General features: G+C 42.1%; 1 protein-coding gene across 6 annotated transcripts in view; it reads left to right on the top strand.

The window, feature by feature from the left end:
- Positions 1-4,703: 4,703 nt before the first annotated feature.
- Positions 4,704-17,273, top strand: part of EPRS1 (glutamyl-prolyl-tRNA synthetase 1) — a 59,083-nt gene continuing 46,513 nt past the window's right edge. For all 6 annotated transcript variants that reach the window (XM_077339742.1, XM_077339723.1, XM_077339760.1 and 3 more), the window contains exons 1-7: positions 4,704-4,879; positions 7,395-7,479; positions 11,748-11,847; positions 12,268-12,424; positions 13,231-13,376; positions 14,058-14,152; positions 16,079-16,205. In XM_077339742.1, the coding sequence (XP_077195857.1) occupies positions 4,837-4,879; positions 7,395-7,479; positions 11,748-11,847; positions 12,268-12,424; positions 13,231-13,376; positions 14,058-14,152; positions 16,079-16,205 (753 nt within the window). In that variant the 5' untranslated portion in view covers positions 4,704-4,836. The remainder of the gene's footprint in view (positions 4,880-7,394; positions 7,480-11,747; positions 11,848-12,267; positions 12,425-13,230; positions 13,377-14,057; positions 14,153-16,078; positions 16,206-17,273) is intronic.

Genomic DNA, 17,273 nt, shown 5'->3' with positions numbered 1-17,273 from the left:
GGTGGGCTGGTCGGCGGCGAGCTCGTTTCGCTGTGCGCGGCTCGCAGTTCCTGGAATTGGGAATCGGAGGGGCCAATCGGCAGGCGCTTTGCGCCTGCCAATTGGTCCCTCCGATTGTCTGTCGTGATTGTCCCTCCGATTGTCTGTTGTGAGGAAGGGTCCAATCCGGACCCTTCCTCATCACGGACTAATCCCACCTCTACCCCCCTTACCAAATTATATAGTCCATGGCGCCCGTGGCGCCACGGGCGGTTTAAAGATGGCGCCCGTGGCGCCACGGGCGGTTTAAAGATGTTTTCAGGGAACTGATAAGCTGAAGATTTATTGTCTCCTCCCATTCACTGTATTGCTCACAGTTTACTTCAGTCTTTCATAATGCAATATTTGAGTGGATAAGAAAAGACCTCTGTTATGAGTCTAGCTAACTCTGCTTATGTGCAGTAATACTGAAAGTATATGGACCTCCCTGTGTTTTCATACATTCTTTTAAAATGAATGCAGACAGCGCTGCATCTTTACTAGAAGGTTAGTCTATAAAGGTCATAGAGATAGTAGCCCCTTAGTGGCAGGGGTGCAGCTGGAGGCTTTGCTTAGAGTTGCTGTTTGCCACCCACAGCACACCCCAGCAGCCTTTGCAATTGCAGGCCAGTACTGGGAAGGCAACTCTGATTATTATGAATTCAAACAAAAATATGTAGGAAACAGAGATGCTCCTATCTTAGCCTGTATTTGAGCAGATTTGCTCCCTCTCATCTTCTTTAATGGCATTATGTCACACTAGGAAAAAATGCCAGGAGATGGATGACTCATATATTCTACAAGTCCCTGTGCATTTAAAAATTTTTAAATAACTGTGTAATACACTTTTATTAAGAGGTCTTTATAAAATCAACAGAGCCTCTTGTGGCATAGAGTGGTAAGGCAGCAGACATGCAGACATGACCCAGTGCTTGCACAGGGGATACCTTTACCTTTATAAAATCTCAAATTGTATTTTTGTAGATCCCCCTTGATGAAACATGCATGGCAAAACATGTATAATAACTAATCAAATCAATCATCCATTACCTGGCATTTCTCCTTGTTTTTTGATACATTCCCGAGTGCAGCCCATATTTTCTTTATACTATATTATAGTGCCATGTACAAGTGGCATAAATATAATACCATATTTCTCTGAACCAGCATAGATATACTGACACTACATGTTTGACAAGGAGGGCACCAGTCCATAAAAGTTTGTGCCATGATACATTTTTTAACTTATGATGCCAGTCTGTTGGCATTTGGTAAAGATTTATTAGTGCTTTACAGTGCAGTGAGCACTTTCCTGGGATCAAGCCCCACTAAACAGACTTGATTAGGATTCTGACTAGACCCACTTATAATTGTTCTCTTTTACTTGTTCATTTTATGAATTAGGCCCATTTTATTAACTACTTCCTTGAATGAGCAGCAGAAAGCAAACACTTTTAAAATGCAATTCTCAGATTACTAGAAAATAAAAACTGAATTTGATTTAAATCTAGAACCAAAGAGCCTGAAGCATCTTAATGGGAGAATAGCTCTTCCTTCTTCCATTAGGTAATTGGATATTTTTAAATTTTAGAATATTTCAGTGCTACCTCTTTAGAGTTCTGCTCAATGAGGCTTACTTTAAACAATGTATCAATATAGAACCAGCTTGGTGTAGTGGTTAGGAGTATGGACTTCTAATCTGGCTAGCTGGGTTTGATTCCCTGCTCCCACATACAGCCAGTTGGTTGACCTTGGGCTTGCCACAGCACTGATAAAGCTGTTTTAACTTAGCAGTAATATCAGGCCTCTCTTAGCCTCACCCACCTCACAGGGTGTCTGTTGTGGGGAGAGGAAAGGGAAGATGATTGTCAGCCGCTTTTGGACTCCTTCGGGTAGAGAAAAGCAGATAAGAACCAACTACTTCTAAAACAAGCACTTAAAAACAAGTCATTAGATGTAAATAGCATAAAAACTATCCATAAACCAGATATAGATCATTTAAAAGCTGGTAAGAGAAACCTCTACTAATTCCATGTATTCTGGAATATTTACTTGAAGCGTTTTCTTTTCTTAGGCTTGAAAAACATGGACTCTACTATTTCCCTGTAGGTCTTAACCACTGTTTCAGAATTATGTATGTTAAACCCAGAACTCTTGGGTAAGATCCTAACTTTCTTCGTAATTGTCCCTGGGATGGCAAACATCTAGTTGCAGAGTGCCAGCTCATGTTTGCATCCAGTGGTCCTGAGGCATGTGTAGCATTCATAAAGCAGTGTGTCATGGTTAAATAAGCATGGACAATTTACACTGCCATCACAAGCAGGGTTTACACCATTCTAAGCGAGTGCCTTCTGTGGACTTAAAAGGATGCAATGCTTTTTCAGGGTAGCACAGGGGAATACCAGTATTTTATTTTAAATGCTTTAATAGTAGTTACAGGTTTATCAATGTTCACTTTTTAAAATTAATTGTATTATTGAAAATGTTATGACAATTGAAGCATGGGTGTTTCATGTTTCTTATATTAACCAGGGAAATAAGGGGCCTTTTCTGAACTCTTGCTACTTTGCAGGATGATGATGATGTTAGCCATTCAGCTGTGTCTGACTGATGGATGCTTATGGTTGAGTCCTGGGGAGTTTACAACTTCTCATGATCTGTGGCTGTCCTGGCTTTTAAAATCATGATAACAATACGTATTTAATTTATTTTATACCCCCCTGCCCAGCAAGCTGGCTCAGGGCAGTATTGGAAGCAATGATAAAAATGGTAAATTATTATAGGTAAAGGTAAAGGTATCCCCTGTGCAAGCACTGAGTCATGTCTGACCCTTGGGGTGACGCCCTCTAGCGTTTTCATCGCAGACTCAATACGGGGTGGTTTGCCAGTGCCTTCCCCAGTCATTACCATTTACCCCCCAGCAACCTGGGTACTTATTTTACCAACCTCGGAAGGATGGAAGGCTGAGTCAAACTTGAGCCGGCTGCTGGGATTGAACTCCCAGCCTCATGGGCAAAACTTTCAGATGGCTGCCTTACCACTCTGCACCACAAGAGGCTCTTTAAATTATTATAAAACAGATTAATGCCTTTGATAACTGAAAGACTATCACTAGCCCTTTGAAGGGGGCAGTTACTAGACATTCCATTAAAAACTTCCATTGGCTAAGGATGAGGTGGTCAACTATAGGTCAGACTCCAATTAATAGCAAATGTCATAAGAGAGCAGCTACAGGGGTTCTTGGATGACACATCCACCACTGATCTATTTGAATCTATTTTCAGTCCTAAAGATATCTTTGGTGGCACTGGAGGAAAATCTCTATTTAAAGTTGGACAGGGGAAGGTAATCCCTATTGATGTTGTTAAATCTGTCAACAACCTTTTACACAATTTGACACATTTTTATCCATTACATGGGATATGTAGTTGTTTTAAGGGACCCTTTGGGTTGGTATTTGTCCCATGAACAACCCTTTGGGTTGGTATTTGTCTATTATCCAAGCCTCCGGATACATTAATCTTAGGCCTGAACTGCTTTTTTGAAGCCATGGTCAGTTGGTTAAGTCAAAATAACCTGAAACTGAATCCAGACAAATCAGAAATGATGCTGGTTGGAAAGACTGATGCTAAAGGGATTGGATTTACATATAGTGTACAGGTTTGCAGAGTTGGCAAAGAGCCTGACAACACACATGGACCTAGCTTTGCTGTTTGAAAAGCAGGTTGGCCTATGGTCAGAAGTATCTTTTATCAGCTACATCTGGTTCGCCAGCTCCTTTCTTTGACTCAGTTTATCTGGCCACACATCCATGTGGTAGTCGGATACATATATTTCCCATTTTGAAACTGCTCCATTAGCTTCAACTGTGTTTGAGTTCAGCTCAATTTGCTGCTTATGATCTTTAAAGCTCTTCATAGCTACAGGACCACCTGTCTAAAGGACTGTTGCCTTTCTTAGGTTCTCATGCACCAGCTGCAGTCCTTGGGTTGCCACCTTCTGGCTTTAGAGCGGCCCATATGGCATCGATTCCAGGTCTTTTCCATTGTCGCTCTTACCTTGTGGCATGAGCTGGCAGAAGAGGCGAGGAAAGCCCCTTACAAGAGGGGCTCCAGTTCTCAAAAAGTGTATAATACAATAAAGGACAGATTTTTTTTTAAGAAATGCAGTAATTTACAAGCACATTGGGGATGAATGTTATCAATAGCCTGAATAGCAATGAACTGTGACACATGAGAGATAAAACAAAGTTTTAATATACATCCATGTTTCTCTCTAGGGCAGCTAGAATTCTGGATTAATAAAGAAATATAAGCCAACCATGGTCTCGCTGACGTGACAGATTGTTTCACTGATGGTAGGTTCAGTGAGGTGTATAATTTGACTTATCTGTACATTTTCATCCAGCTTAGTGTTTGTGGCGTCCTTGCAGTAAACCTGCCAGGTAGCTTAAGGTAGGCTGACAGTGAGTGGCACAAGGTCACCCAGTTCCCCGGCCACACTAAGTGCTCCCAATAGGCTGCAAATAGGCGATGTGCTGTGGACGTGCGCCTGGCCGACGAACAAGGTCTATTCGAGGGAACGGCTACTGTATTTCTATCTCTCTCCTCCCCCCCCCCCCCCCGCCGCCCGGGTCTGTGGCCGAAATCCGCCTGCGCGGATGGAGGCGTCGCCATCGCGTGTGACGAGGCCAGGAGGCGGGGCACGGGCTGGCTGGGGCCGGAGAGGGCTTTCCTCCGCCTGGCGGTGAGTCGACGCCGCGCCGAGTGCCCGCCCCGTGCTTCGGCCGCCTTCCTCGTCGCTTTCGCCTCCGCCAGAATGGCGCTGAGTCTGACGGTGAAGTCCGCGGACCCCCCTCTCGGTAAGCGTTCCGTGCCAGCCCCCTCCCCCCCTGCGTGCACGCGCCCCGGGGGCCCTCCGCGGGCCTTTCCAGAGGACGGCTGAGGCGGGCCGTGTTGCTGCCATGTTGCATCAGACGGCGCATGTGAAGCGCCGGGCCCGTCCATTCATCGCCACGGCCACCCTCCCCGGGACGCAGCGCGGTCCCGAGAAAGAGATTTCGAAGCACGGGGCCCCGGGGGGGGGGAGCCAGTCTCCATCCCCCCCCCGCTCCGAAGATGCGGGGCGGGAGGGGGGAACGGATCGGGCAGTGGTGGGAGGGAGGGAGAGGAAGGGCTGGCAGATGAGCAGGGTTGCAAGCAGTAAGTTGAGGAGCAGCCGGATGCGAAACGGGGTGGGGGGGATGGAATGGGTTGAGAGGGGCTGACACGTGGCGCGAATGATGCCAGAGCAGCAGGGAGACTGACAACTGGGAACTGTCCTCCGGATTAGGTAGGCCAGACTCCAGTGTCCTTGGTTCATTGTGATCCCTTAGCGCCCTTTAATCGCCTACTTCCCTCACAGTCGAGATGGTGAAGGATGGCATCCCTTGCACTTATCAATAAAGCCTGGACTCTGCTTTGTAATTGTCTGTGCAGCGCCAAAGGCGATAGTGGTTGAAGATCAAGGATTGTTGGGTCTCTCCCTTACAGGCACTCACTCCCCAGTCTCTGATTCTCCCTGCAGATATGTCCGGAGTCCCTGGGTGGGTACTGCCTCTGCCTTTTATTTAAAGCTCTTAGGTAGAGACAGAAGTTTCAAAATAAATCTCATATGGCTCATTACTGAACAGCTGCTGTTATACTTAATGTACTCTCTTATCTGCTGCTGCTGCTATATGCTGTGCTAACTGAAGAAGAGTTGGTTCTTATACCTTAACTGGACTTGTAGCTTTCACTTTTAGCTTTAAGATGTCACTCACTCACCTTCGAACACCTAAAGAAATCATATGTTGAAATAAACGGATCAAGTGGGAGAATGCATACTTTGTGAAGAATACTTTGGAGAACACAAATCCTTAAGAGTGTTATAAAACAGAACAGGGCTTTCCCATAGGGTTTACTGTGTCACTGTAGGGAATTGAACAGGGTATTTCCTTGCTAAATCAGGGCTGCTTTTAGACATTGTGGGGTGTAGCTCAGGAAGATCTGTGCTTAGTCATGGGTTTTCTGTAATTATAGGATAGGATGCCTTCTGCCTTTCGAGCAGACGGTAGCAGACTGAACTTGCTGGAATGACAGCTTCAGTCACTTAAAAATGGTTGAATGTGTAGTACTGGTAATACGTGTCTTAACTAATTACCGTTTACTGTTTTTGTTAACTATACATTGAGTAATTTTTTAAGAATCATGGAGTGTTGTCTGCTGATAGATCATGGTGGCTTTGAATACCCACAAACATATTCATGCTAAACTTTTGATATGCCCCTGGATTCTGTAAATGTTTACTTGGCATCTATTCCTGTTGGGTTTAATAGGATTTAGTTCCATATGATTGCAGACTTGGACATAATGTTCCAATACATTCCACTGGGCTCCCCTGCTCTTTAATATCCTTGAAATAATATGACTATGTAAATAGTGAATTTGTTGTTAAATGCAGCTTCCCCATGACCATATTTAACTACTAGGTGATGTTTAAATATTTCAGGGATAGTTAAACTGTGACTTTCCAGTTGTCCATGGTCTACAAAGTCCCATGAGGGGTAAACGGTAATGACTGGGGAAGGCACTGGCAAACCACCCCGTATTGAGTCTGCCATGAAAACGCTAGAGGGCATCACCCCAAGGGTCAGACATGACTCGGTGCTTGCACAGGGGATACCTTTACCTTTGTTTTGTGTTAGATCAGAACTATAAGTGTCTTCATTTAACTGTGTCCACTCTAGTGTAAAAGAATACCTTGAAATGGTTTTTGGTTTGTTTTTTTGTTCTTGTCTTTTTTTTTTTTTTTTGCAGCCTTCACTGTACATGGTTAAAACTATCGTATCATTAGTAGAAGTCAGCCTGGCTTGGAGACATCTACCCATGATGTTTGGAATTTGTTTTTGAATTTATATCCCACTGTTCTCAGCAAACTGGTTTGCGGTGGGTTTTGGCTTTGATTTTAGTAATAACTGAAGTGAAAGGTTGAGCATGATTCAGCTAATGTAGCCCCATTGATTTAACGAAAGAGGATTAAATCAATAGTGCATTAAAAATTGTGGATCATACCCTTGCTTCGTGCAGCACTGTAAATTGTACAACACTGCTAGGAAATTAATTTGTAGTGAATCCTTTCTGAGGCCATGACTAAAGATTATTTTGGGTTTTCACTGTTCTACCCTAAAGACTTCCAGGAAAAATAAACCTGTTTGTATAGGCTCAGTTGATTTCTTCCCTGAGAATTTTGGTCTTGGAGTGAGTGATAAGGAGAAATGCTGATTTAAAGCTGCTTTAGAAAATAAATAAATTGAATTCTTTTATTCTGAATATGAAATATTTTCTTTTTAAAATCAGGAGCCTTGCTGACTGCAGAACATGTGAAGGATCAAGTTAAAATTTCAGTTGAAGAAGGCAAAGAAACCATCCTGCGGGTATCCGAGTAAGTGCCTTGTATCTCTGCCATGAGTGCTTTTAAAAGGCAGTTGTAACTCAGCTTCTTTAATGGCGAGTGGACGAATTTGTGGATACAGAATTTGTGATTGCATATACAATTGCTATCCTTTGCATTCCAAAATTATCCTCCATTTTCGATTGCTACTATTACTGTAAAAGCCTTTGCTCAGATGAATGAAGCTGGCATGGTGGTGCATGGGGAGAGGTGATCTCACCTATATGGGGTCTTTGTACATTATGACCAGTACCTCAAACAGAGCTTGGAAACTGATGGGCAGCTAGTGGAGTAATACACCCTGTGGCATGGGCCTTTGGCAACCCCACAAAAGAGGGATGGCAAGACAGTAGCTCTGGAAATGGTGACAGCATTAACTACATGGTGGCAGGGGCCTGCAGCATTCACCAGAGTAGGCCGTAGTGCATTGGGCTCTATACACTGAAAGTCTATGGGCAGGATCTAGGGGTAGACTACCCAGAGAGGATTAGTGGAATGGATCTCTTCCTGCTTTCCCTTTCACTAACCAACCTACAGTTTATCCTGAATCTCTTCTCTGAAGGTTGGAGGAGCCTTGCAAACAAAATGAACCAAAGGACAGCAGGGGATCTGAAATAAAAATACAATTTCCGAGAATCAGATTGTCACAGTAGATGGGTTTCCAGATCAACAAGGAATTAGTTGAAACTACTTCTGCTTCCCTCCCCTGCTGAGGCAAGTCATGAGTGAAAGAGGAAGAAAGAGATCTGGGCTGCAGCCCATTCTCCCCATCCTGTGGCATCTGTTTCTTGCTAGAGTCTCCCAGTCTTCAAAGGAGTTTCAGGATAAAGGATAAGCTGCTTCTGTGTATAGCTCTTCCAACTCCTATCACTAGCTGTTCCACTGAATGCAACTCATTCTGTCTATCTGTCCTCTTAGTTTATTCATTAGTGATTCTTAATGTCAGTCGGGAAATAGCCATTCCAATTTTTTGTGATTCACTTACTTGGCTGAAAGCAGTTGTTACTCAGCATTTAATGCCTTCTTTTTGTGTGAAATATTTTGGTGAATAATGAGTTAACATTCCTTTGTAGAACTATAGGGGTGAATGAGATGTCAGTAATTTATTAACTGTAGTTAAGGAAAAAAAACAGGGATAAAACTTCTGAGGTATATATATATCTGTTGTTGGCACAGAATTTATTTTGTACCTGTGGCCGTGGGAGGATACAAAAGTTTTTAGTGACATTGATCCTTGATCCTGGCCCCCTCTATGTCACAGACACACACACAGACACAGAGTCCTTCCCCCCCCACTTCCCCCTTGTCTCTTGTTTCCCCAACGTCCTTCCTGGTCCCTCCCACTTCCCTCTCTCTTAGACACCCAAACGCACACAAACACATATTCTTTCCCTCCCCACTCCCCCTTCCCCTCCCCCTCCTCACCTCTTGTGGCAAGAGGGCCGCCATGTTCTGTGGTCCTCCGCTGCCTCTGCTGGCTGCCCCACAGCTGGTTGCTGCGGGGCTCAGGCACCACCACAGTTGGACCAGCCTCTGCAGGCTGTACCTCTGCAGCTGGCTCAGTTTGTACCGCCTCCGTGGCTGGCCTGGCCTCCTCTGCTGCCACCACTACCTTCTCTGTGCCAGCTGCCTCTCTGGGCCTTCTGGCGTGCTCAGGTGGGTGGGGTTCATGGATATCACGTTTGTGAGGAGTTAGGTTTCACTGAGCATGCCAGAAGATGTGTTCCATATCAAAAACTCATATGCATATTGTGGAAGGGTGGATTAAAAATGAAATGTTGTTCTTGTTCTTGTTGTGTTGTTGGTGTGTGTGCTTTCTGACACACACCCTGAAGAGAATTGCTTCATATGGTATCTTCAACTGCTTTTGAAACATTTCCCATTTTCAACAATGGCTTGTTTATTTTATTCAGTATATATATTTATAGAACTCTCTTCGAGCGTATCTGGTCCCTATATAATGTAATGCCAAACACATGAAACAACAAAACCTTAAAACAGTGAATAAGAGCTATCTCTTTTCAACAGCAATAGCAGCTCTTAAACCTGTATTAAACTAGTACAGAAATTATGTGGTCATTCCCCATTCCTAGAGAAGGTCATACTTTGATGCTATAGCAGATACGGCCTTCCTTCTCTGCTCCAAGCCTAGTTTCCTAAGGAAGTTTACTGTGTGCAGACCTCAAGTCCTGCTTTGGACAGTATGGGGGAGGAGGGATCAGACTTTCAGGTCTTCGGGGTGGGGGGAGTTGTTGTTGTTGTCATTATTATTAATATTAATAATAATATTAATACGGACAACAGAGAATGAGGTGGCTGGATGGAGTCACTGAAACAGTCGGTGCAAACTTTAATGGACTCTGGGGAATGGTAGAGGATAGGTAGGCCTGGAGGATCATTGTCCTTGGGGCTGCGATGGGTCGGACATGACTTCGCACCTAACAACAACAACAAATATTAATATTTTATTTATTGAATTTATAGTCCCTCTTCTTCTTGGGACTCGAGGCAGATTACAGTAACAATCTAACCCCCATAAAAACACCAATAATTAAAACAAAGTTAAACATCTCACAGTTATCATAAATATCAGATGCCTATGAGAACCGTCCTGCCTCCCGACAGTCATCCACCAGGGGGTTCGCATGTTGGTATAGAGCAGCCTGGAGGGGGACCCATTGATCTTAAGAACCCAGCTCAACCAAAGACCTGATGGAAGAGCTCCATTTTACAGGCTCTGTGGAACTCTGACAGCTCCATCAGGGCCCTCAGCTCTCCCGGGAGCTCATTCCACCAGGTCGGGGCCAGGACTGAAAAAGCCCTGGTCTGTGTCAGGGCCAGGCGTAGCTCTCTGGGGCTGGGGACTACCAACATATTAGTCCCTGCAAAGTGAAGGGCCCTGCAGGGAGCATAACCAGACAAGTGGTCCCTCAGATAATGGGTTCTGAGTTCTTATGTGTGTGTATACAGAGGCAGACACAAGTACCGTGGATCATTTTGCATTTTATAGTACTGCAGCATATTTTTGAGTGATCCATTTGTCCTTGTGCTGAGCTTCCTTCAGCTCATTTATAAATCTTAAAATTGATTCTGTTTAACAGCAGTATCTCTTTAAGTGGTGCTTATAATGAGATACATTTGCTCTCTGAAAAATCCATCTACCTAAGGAAAAACTTTCAACCCGGGCTGCACCCTTAGCATACAAACTTAATTGAAGGGACAGTGGCTTTTCCAGTTTTTAAAACCTAAATTTTACTATATGATTGTTCTTCTATAAGTCCATATTGATTGATTTAAACCCTGTTGTTACCCACCCTGAGCCATCTAGGGTAGGATGGATTACAAAAATAAATTAATAATATAGTAATAATAACAATAAAGTTTCCAAAGCTACCTTGTACACATATAGTCTATCAGAGTCTGTATTGTTCACTCAGTGGCTCTCCAGGGTCTCAGGCCCTTTCACAAAAACTACTGCCTGGGAATCTAACCTGGAGCCCCCTGCATATTAAACAGATACTCTTACACTGAGCCGCATTACCTCCCCCAAGTCTGAATTACTACAGTCCCAATGAAAGGCTTAAAATTTTGCTCATCAGCAAAATTAATAGTATATAAATAATACTTGCAATATTTCATTCAACAAGGGCAGCTGCTTAGAAATGTATCATTCTGCTTAGCTGTCAAGGCAAAAACTATTGAGCCCTTTTATGACATCAAGACAGCTGGGGAAGTGACAACCAGAGCAACTGCGGTACTTTTTCGTGCAAGACCTCATTGTATCAAGTAGGATTAGCTGGACTGTATATAATGTCAAGCCTTGAATTGTACTTCAAGGGAAGGAGGGATTGTATAAACAAGGCAACCACTTGTAATATGCTAGTTAGTTAGAGCAACTTTATCTCAGAATTATACTGAGATCTATTCTGTGGGGCTTAGGAGGTGCTTAGGATTGCACTGCTAGATACTTCCCCATCTGTGATGAACGGTTATTTGTGTTACATCTGAACTAGAAGGAAAAAATATTGTAGATTATTCTTTAACTGACAATTGTTAATATTTTCTATAGTTTTTGTCAGCAAATGTTTAATGATTAGTATAGTGGGACAAGGTATAAGTATTTAAAAATAAATGCATGAGTATTTATTGCTTGAAAGAATACCTGCTAATTCAATTTTTTGTGCAGTTGTGAGTTTGATTTTATAATTGTTCTACAGTTACATTCCAAGTGCTCATATGTGTTTCATTTCTTTATACAGTCAAATTACATTCACTGATGCAGCTTCTATAGCTCGCTATCTGGCCAGAATTGCCCCGTCTGCTAGATTATACGGATCAAATTTGCTGGAGCACACTGAGGTGGGGAGAGTCTTTTGTAATAGAATGGAATTGCATTTCTTCTCTACCTGATGCACCTCTTAAAATCACAGAATGTTATTGTTTGTTGCTGTGACGAACAGCACCTAGAAAATGAGGTTCTGAGTGCTGAACAACAGCAAAAGGGAGGGAAGAGTTACAAATTGTCACTAAGCTATATGAGGCAGAGCAACAGAGGAGTTGATATGCCAGCTGTAGGTTGGAGGGAATTCATTCCATATGGCAATATATTCAAATATAATATTGCTTCCCATGTTTTAAATAATAATGAATTATGCTAATTTAATAATCTATTCTAATAACTATTTTCTAAGTGGCAATGGATGTCATTGTTGTTGGCCATCAGTCATAGCTTCTTCTCATTTACTAAGCATTTCTGTTTAAATATTATCTTTCTCCAAGATTGATCACTGGTTGGAATTCAGTGCTCGGAAGTTATCTGATCCAGCCTATTTTGCTTCCGCAATTGAAGAACTTAATAATTGCCTTTCTCTGAGGACCTACTTGGTTGGGAACTCTTTGAGCCTTGCAGATTTCAGTGTCTGGGCAACATTAAAAGGTAAAAAAAAAATCATATTAAATATGCTAAATGTTTGTTTATTTGTGTGCAAGTGTATTTATCTCTGTCCTGCTTTGTTCCCCAATTTATCTTTTTGCATTGAGCAGGGAGGTTGGTCTAGATGGCCTGTATGGCCCATTCCAACTCTATGATTCTATGACCCAAAGTGACTTACAACACCATTCTTCCTACCTGCGTTTTATTATCAGAACAACCACCGTGTAAAGTAGGTTAGGTTGAGAGAGAGTGACTGACTGGCTGAAGGTCACCCATGGCAAAGTCGAGATTTGAACCCAAGTCTACTAGATCCTAACATTAACACTGGCCACTACTCCAGTGTAATTGTTCTTCTGTGTATTTTAGTGGAGCAGATGTCGTGGTAAGTTATCTTACCAGAAAACAAAAAGCACAGATCCAAATCTCTTTACGTCATCACATCTTTGTTAATTAATCTAGCATAAGCATTGGGGGGGGGAGGGTTAGCCATGGGAAATGTAGCATCCTTGTGTAAATAAAATATCTTCATATGTTAAAGTCTCGTCATAGAAACGAGACTTTAGTATTCAGTAGAGCATAATTCACATAGTTTTCCCTGTTGTGCTTTGCCTTTTTCCTCTTGTATTTTTTCTTAAAAGTGTATGGTGTAGGCTTGGACAATTATATTTTTTCTTTCTGGCAGCAGTTCACTTTTTGGTAAGAGAGCTCCAGGTATCACCCTGAGTGTTGTTCATTGAGAGTCATTAGGGTAATATATTTTGTCAGGCTTTGTGTTGGCTACTTATTAAATCAGTGCTATTTCTCAACAGGCAGCAATCAGTGGCAAGAGCAGCTAGTTCAAGCTAAGGCTGCAGTTCATGTAAAGCGCTGGTACAACTTTCTTGAGGCTCAGTGTGTTTTTCAGTCAGTGGGAACGCAGTGGTCTGCAGCTGCTCCTGCTTCCAAGGCCAAGGTGGTAAGTGTTGTTCAGGTTCTGTTGCAATTTTGGCATCTAAGTAAGGCTAAGTACTAGTGGTTTAATCAGTAAAGTGCTGATTGAAAAAGGTCACCACTGGCAGCTGCATAGCCTAAACCTATATTGATATGCCTGGATTGGAACGCCCTATTATGAGCAGAGTTCACTAAGGCCCCAGGAGGAGTAGCTACATTGTGAATAAGAAACTGCAGTGGATAACACAGTTAAGGCTGTATTAGATTTAATTAGTTAAGAACTGAGTTAAATAGACAAATGCTGAGTTTTGTATAGAGTGGGTGAAATGTTGATGTTAGCTGTTCTGGGGAGTCACATAGCCACTCTCAAAATGTTATCCGCTGTTGACTTCAGGATTATCTCTGGATTGATAATGTTGCAGTGTGAGAAAGTGAGTTGTATCTATAGTTTCTTTTCTGCCAGTGCAAAAGCACTTCTGCTGGGGAAGATTGGGATGGGGGGCGTGATTTACTGATCCTTCTCACTGTATTAGTCCCAGTGCTGATTATGGAGGAGGAGTGAGGGTTGAAGATACACAAACTGAGCTCCATTCACAGTTGGTTGGATACCTGAGTGGAGGTTCATGCAGCCCATTCCCAATAATTATTTAATTGCTCTGCTTTTACGATTTTTTTAATGATAATGATATATTGTTTTAATGTTAAGGCTACAGATAAGAAACAAGATGTCGGGAAGTTTGTTGAGCTCCCTGGTGCAGAGATGGGGAAAGTCATTGTTCGATTTCCGCCTGAGGCAAGCGGGTAAGATGAGCGCACCTAATTTATATTCCTTTCACCAAACTTTAAAATTAGATTGGGTACATTTCTTTTAAAGTTTTTAAAGCTTTTAAGGCTTAACAAATTACCGTATTTGCCGGTGTATAAGACGACTGGGCGTATAAGACAACCCCCCAACATTTCCACTCAAAATACAGTACTATGGGCCACTATGGGCAGCTATGTCTATCCCAAGTGAAGTGCACCCGGCGTATAAGACAACCCCCCCCCCACTTGGAAGCATGTTTTTCAGGGGGGGAAAGTAGTCTTATACGCCAGCAAATACTGTAAATGGCTTGACATAAATGCTGCTCTACATAACTGAAATGGAATGTGTCCTGTGAAAGGAGATAATTCAGCGTTCATTCTGTACTGAATAGAATACTGATAATGCATTTCATACAAGTAGCTGAGCAGTGGGACATACTGCCAATAGATCTTGGATTGAATTTAAAGGTGGTTGGACAGATTTGGAATAGATAGACCATTGGTCTGGACCTGCATGGCTACTTAAGATTATATGCAAGCATTAACTTGTTATTGTGATATTTGTGAAGACTTCAGTTCTGTTTCCTGCACCAATTTAATTTTAAAATGCAAATAGTTATAATAGTTCTGCATCTGTAGAGGCAGATAGTTTGCATTAATTGGAGACCTTGCAAGAAAATGCAGAAAGAGAGGAAGAGATGAGCTTTTCCTTCTGTATGGCTGAGTTCCAAGACTACCCTAAATCTCAGTTTAGACCTGTGATATTTAACATTTACAGACCTGGGGCTTGCTCTTAATGCTTAAGCAGAAGCATGGGATACTCTGAGCTAAAAGCATATGACAAAGTTATATGGCATCACAGATAAGGGACAGAGTCATGTGACTAGAAGAAGAGGGGACTGGGTCTCTGAACCTGCCTGTGCTAAATAAATTTTGAGTCCTGACTGATCTTGTTTTATCATCCTGGTGGTCCTTTCAGTATATGTAGAATGGAAGGCACAGCTGCTCTGAGTGCAAAAAATCCTTCCCAAAAGCAACTAAAATTGCAGTTGCATATATAGGTTGTAACCCAAAAGATGGGCCTCTGTGATCCACTTGCCCCAACAAATCCTGATCTAGTGGTTTTAATTGCTCTGCAGCAGTGATTGCTGGGGTTGAGGGCTATTTAAGAGGGGAGTTCGGTTTTTCTATCCAGACCCAGACAATATAGTGCCATATACTGTTCTGAAGAATTTGAAGGATATAAACTGACCCTAGGATTTATACCTCAAGCTAGGAAAGGGCACAAACTGGCTTATAAGCCAGAATTCTGCATGAACTTGGCCTGGTTCATAACACCAGAACTACTATTTGGAGAAGGTGCATTCTGCAAACATCATACTTTTGTCTGATTTGGCTGTTCAGGCCATTTTAACCTAACAGCTCAGCAGGGTGGGTCCACCCATCAACTGTGAACCATTTATACCATTTGCTTCACTCTTCCCACTTCCAAGCCATGGTTGGGATAAAGGGAGATCTGGACTGGATGGTTTGGTTTGGGGAAACTCTGGCTCAGTTTGGGGCTCGGTTCAGGGACTGCCCCAAATACCAAACCAGAATTTTTAGGTTTGTACTCATCACGCCCTCCAAAATTTTACAGATGGTTATTTCTGCTTTGTCTGTTGTCTCCACCCCTCTTTGTGCTTTGTATTTTGTCTGGTTATTTCATTCCTTGTTCCCTTCTGCTTTCTCCTTTGTTGCATAAAGAGAGCAAATTAAATCTAAATTAGGAGATAAACCTTACTGCTTTTATTGAGAATATTGTAGCAGGGGAATATTCCTATATTGCCTTCTTTCTTTTGTATTATGCTGTTTCTGGCTGACTAACCCTTTTTTGTCTAAAGCATGACATGTCCTTGTTCTATACAATTATTTTATTTTTAGATACTTACATATCGGCCATGCAAAAGCTGCTTTGTTGAATCAGCACTACCAGGTCAACTTCAAGGGTAAATTGATCATGAGATTTGATGATACAAATCCAGAAAAAGAAAAGGAAGATTTTGAAAAGGTATGATAACATTGCTGTGAAAGTCTTTCATTTATGATGATAATGCAGGATAGAAATAAGCCAGGTTAATTGCTTTGTTTTTCAAATTGTTCTATTTGCTTGTGAAGTTTTGAATGCAAGGGACATAGTTACCTTAAATACAGTTTGTACATATACTTAGTGAAAAATACTATGATGCAAATTGTTTATTGAAAACACTGCTATATAGTTACAAGTTGTATTTCTGAATTGAACTAATTTCAGTGACTTTTGTAGAAGTGACTCCACTTTTTTTGATACAGTTTAGAGCATATGTTTTGCATGCTAGTCTGAGTTCAAATGCTGCTATGTGGCATGACTCAAATGATCTGTGGTTGAGATTTGGAACCTGCTGCCATTCCCAGTACACAGTGATAGGCTAGATGGACCAATATAAGTTTGCTTCATGCATTTACAATTTCACAATTTCACTTTTCATTAGATTCGTTGGGTCTTATCTCTGACTAGATACGCTGACTAGAATCACCACTAAACAACACTGAAACTTACTGAGTGTGGAAAAGCTTTTAATAGCAGTTGGGTCAAATGTTAGTTCTTAAAAATGAATCCTGCTAAGTAGCCAAAATCAGTGACAGAATGAGGCTTCTTTCATGCACATACCTGTAGGGCTCTCTTTTTAGATAAGGAAACCTCAGCAGAGGAAATAGAAAGGTCAGTCAAAGTTAACTTCTTTTGAGAGTCAGAAAAGGTGTGGCTGAAGGTAAAAGTAGAAGTTGGCTGCAAGTTGCCTGGTGCAGTATAGTACATTCCTTAGCTCAAATCAGCCTTTTTCAACCTTTTGACCGTGGAGGAACTCCTGAAATATTTTTCAGACTTTGAGGAACTCTGGAAATGTTGACATGCCCCTTCAGAGAAGTGGGTTCAGAAGTAAGGTAGATCGGGAACCAGCTAATCAATCAATCAATCAATCAATCAATCAATCAATCAATCATTTACTGTTTCCATTGTGGTAAACGAGACTAGGCCTGTAGAGTAATGGGGAAGTGGGCTCCAATGATTTTTAATGATGTCAGTGGCCAGCTGAACTCT

The sequence above is a fragment of the Paroedura picta genome, chromosome 1, assembly GCF_049243985.1.
Source record: "Paroedura picta isolate Pp20150507F chromosome 1, Ppicta_v3.0, whole genome shotgun sequence".
NCBI classification, from domain to species: domain Eukaryota; kingdom Metazoa; phylum Chordata; class Lepidosauria; order Squamata; family Gekkonidae; genus Paroedura; species Paroedura picta.
The sequence above is the reverse complement of the archived record's forward strand: the minus strand, read 5'-3'. Positions and strand labels throughout refer to the sequence as shown.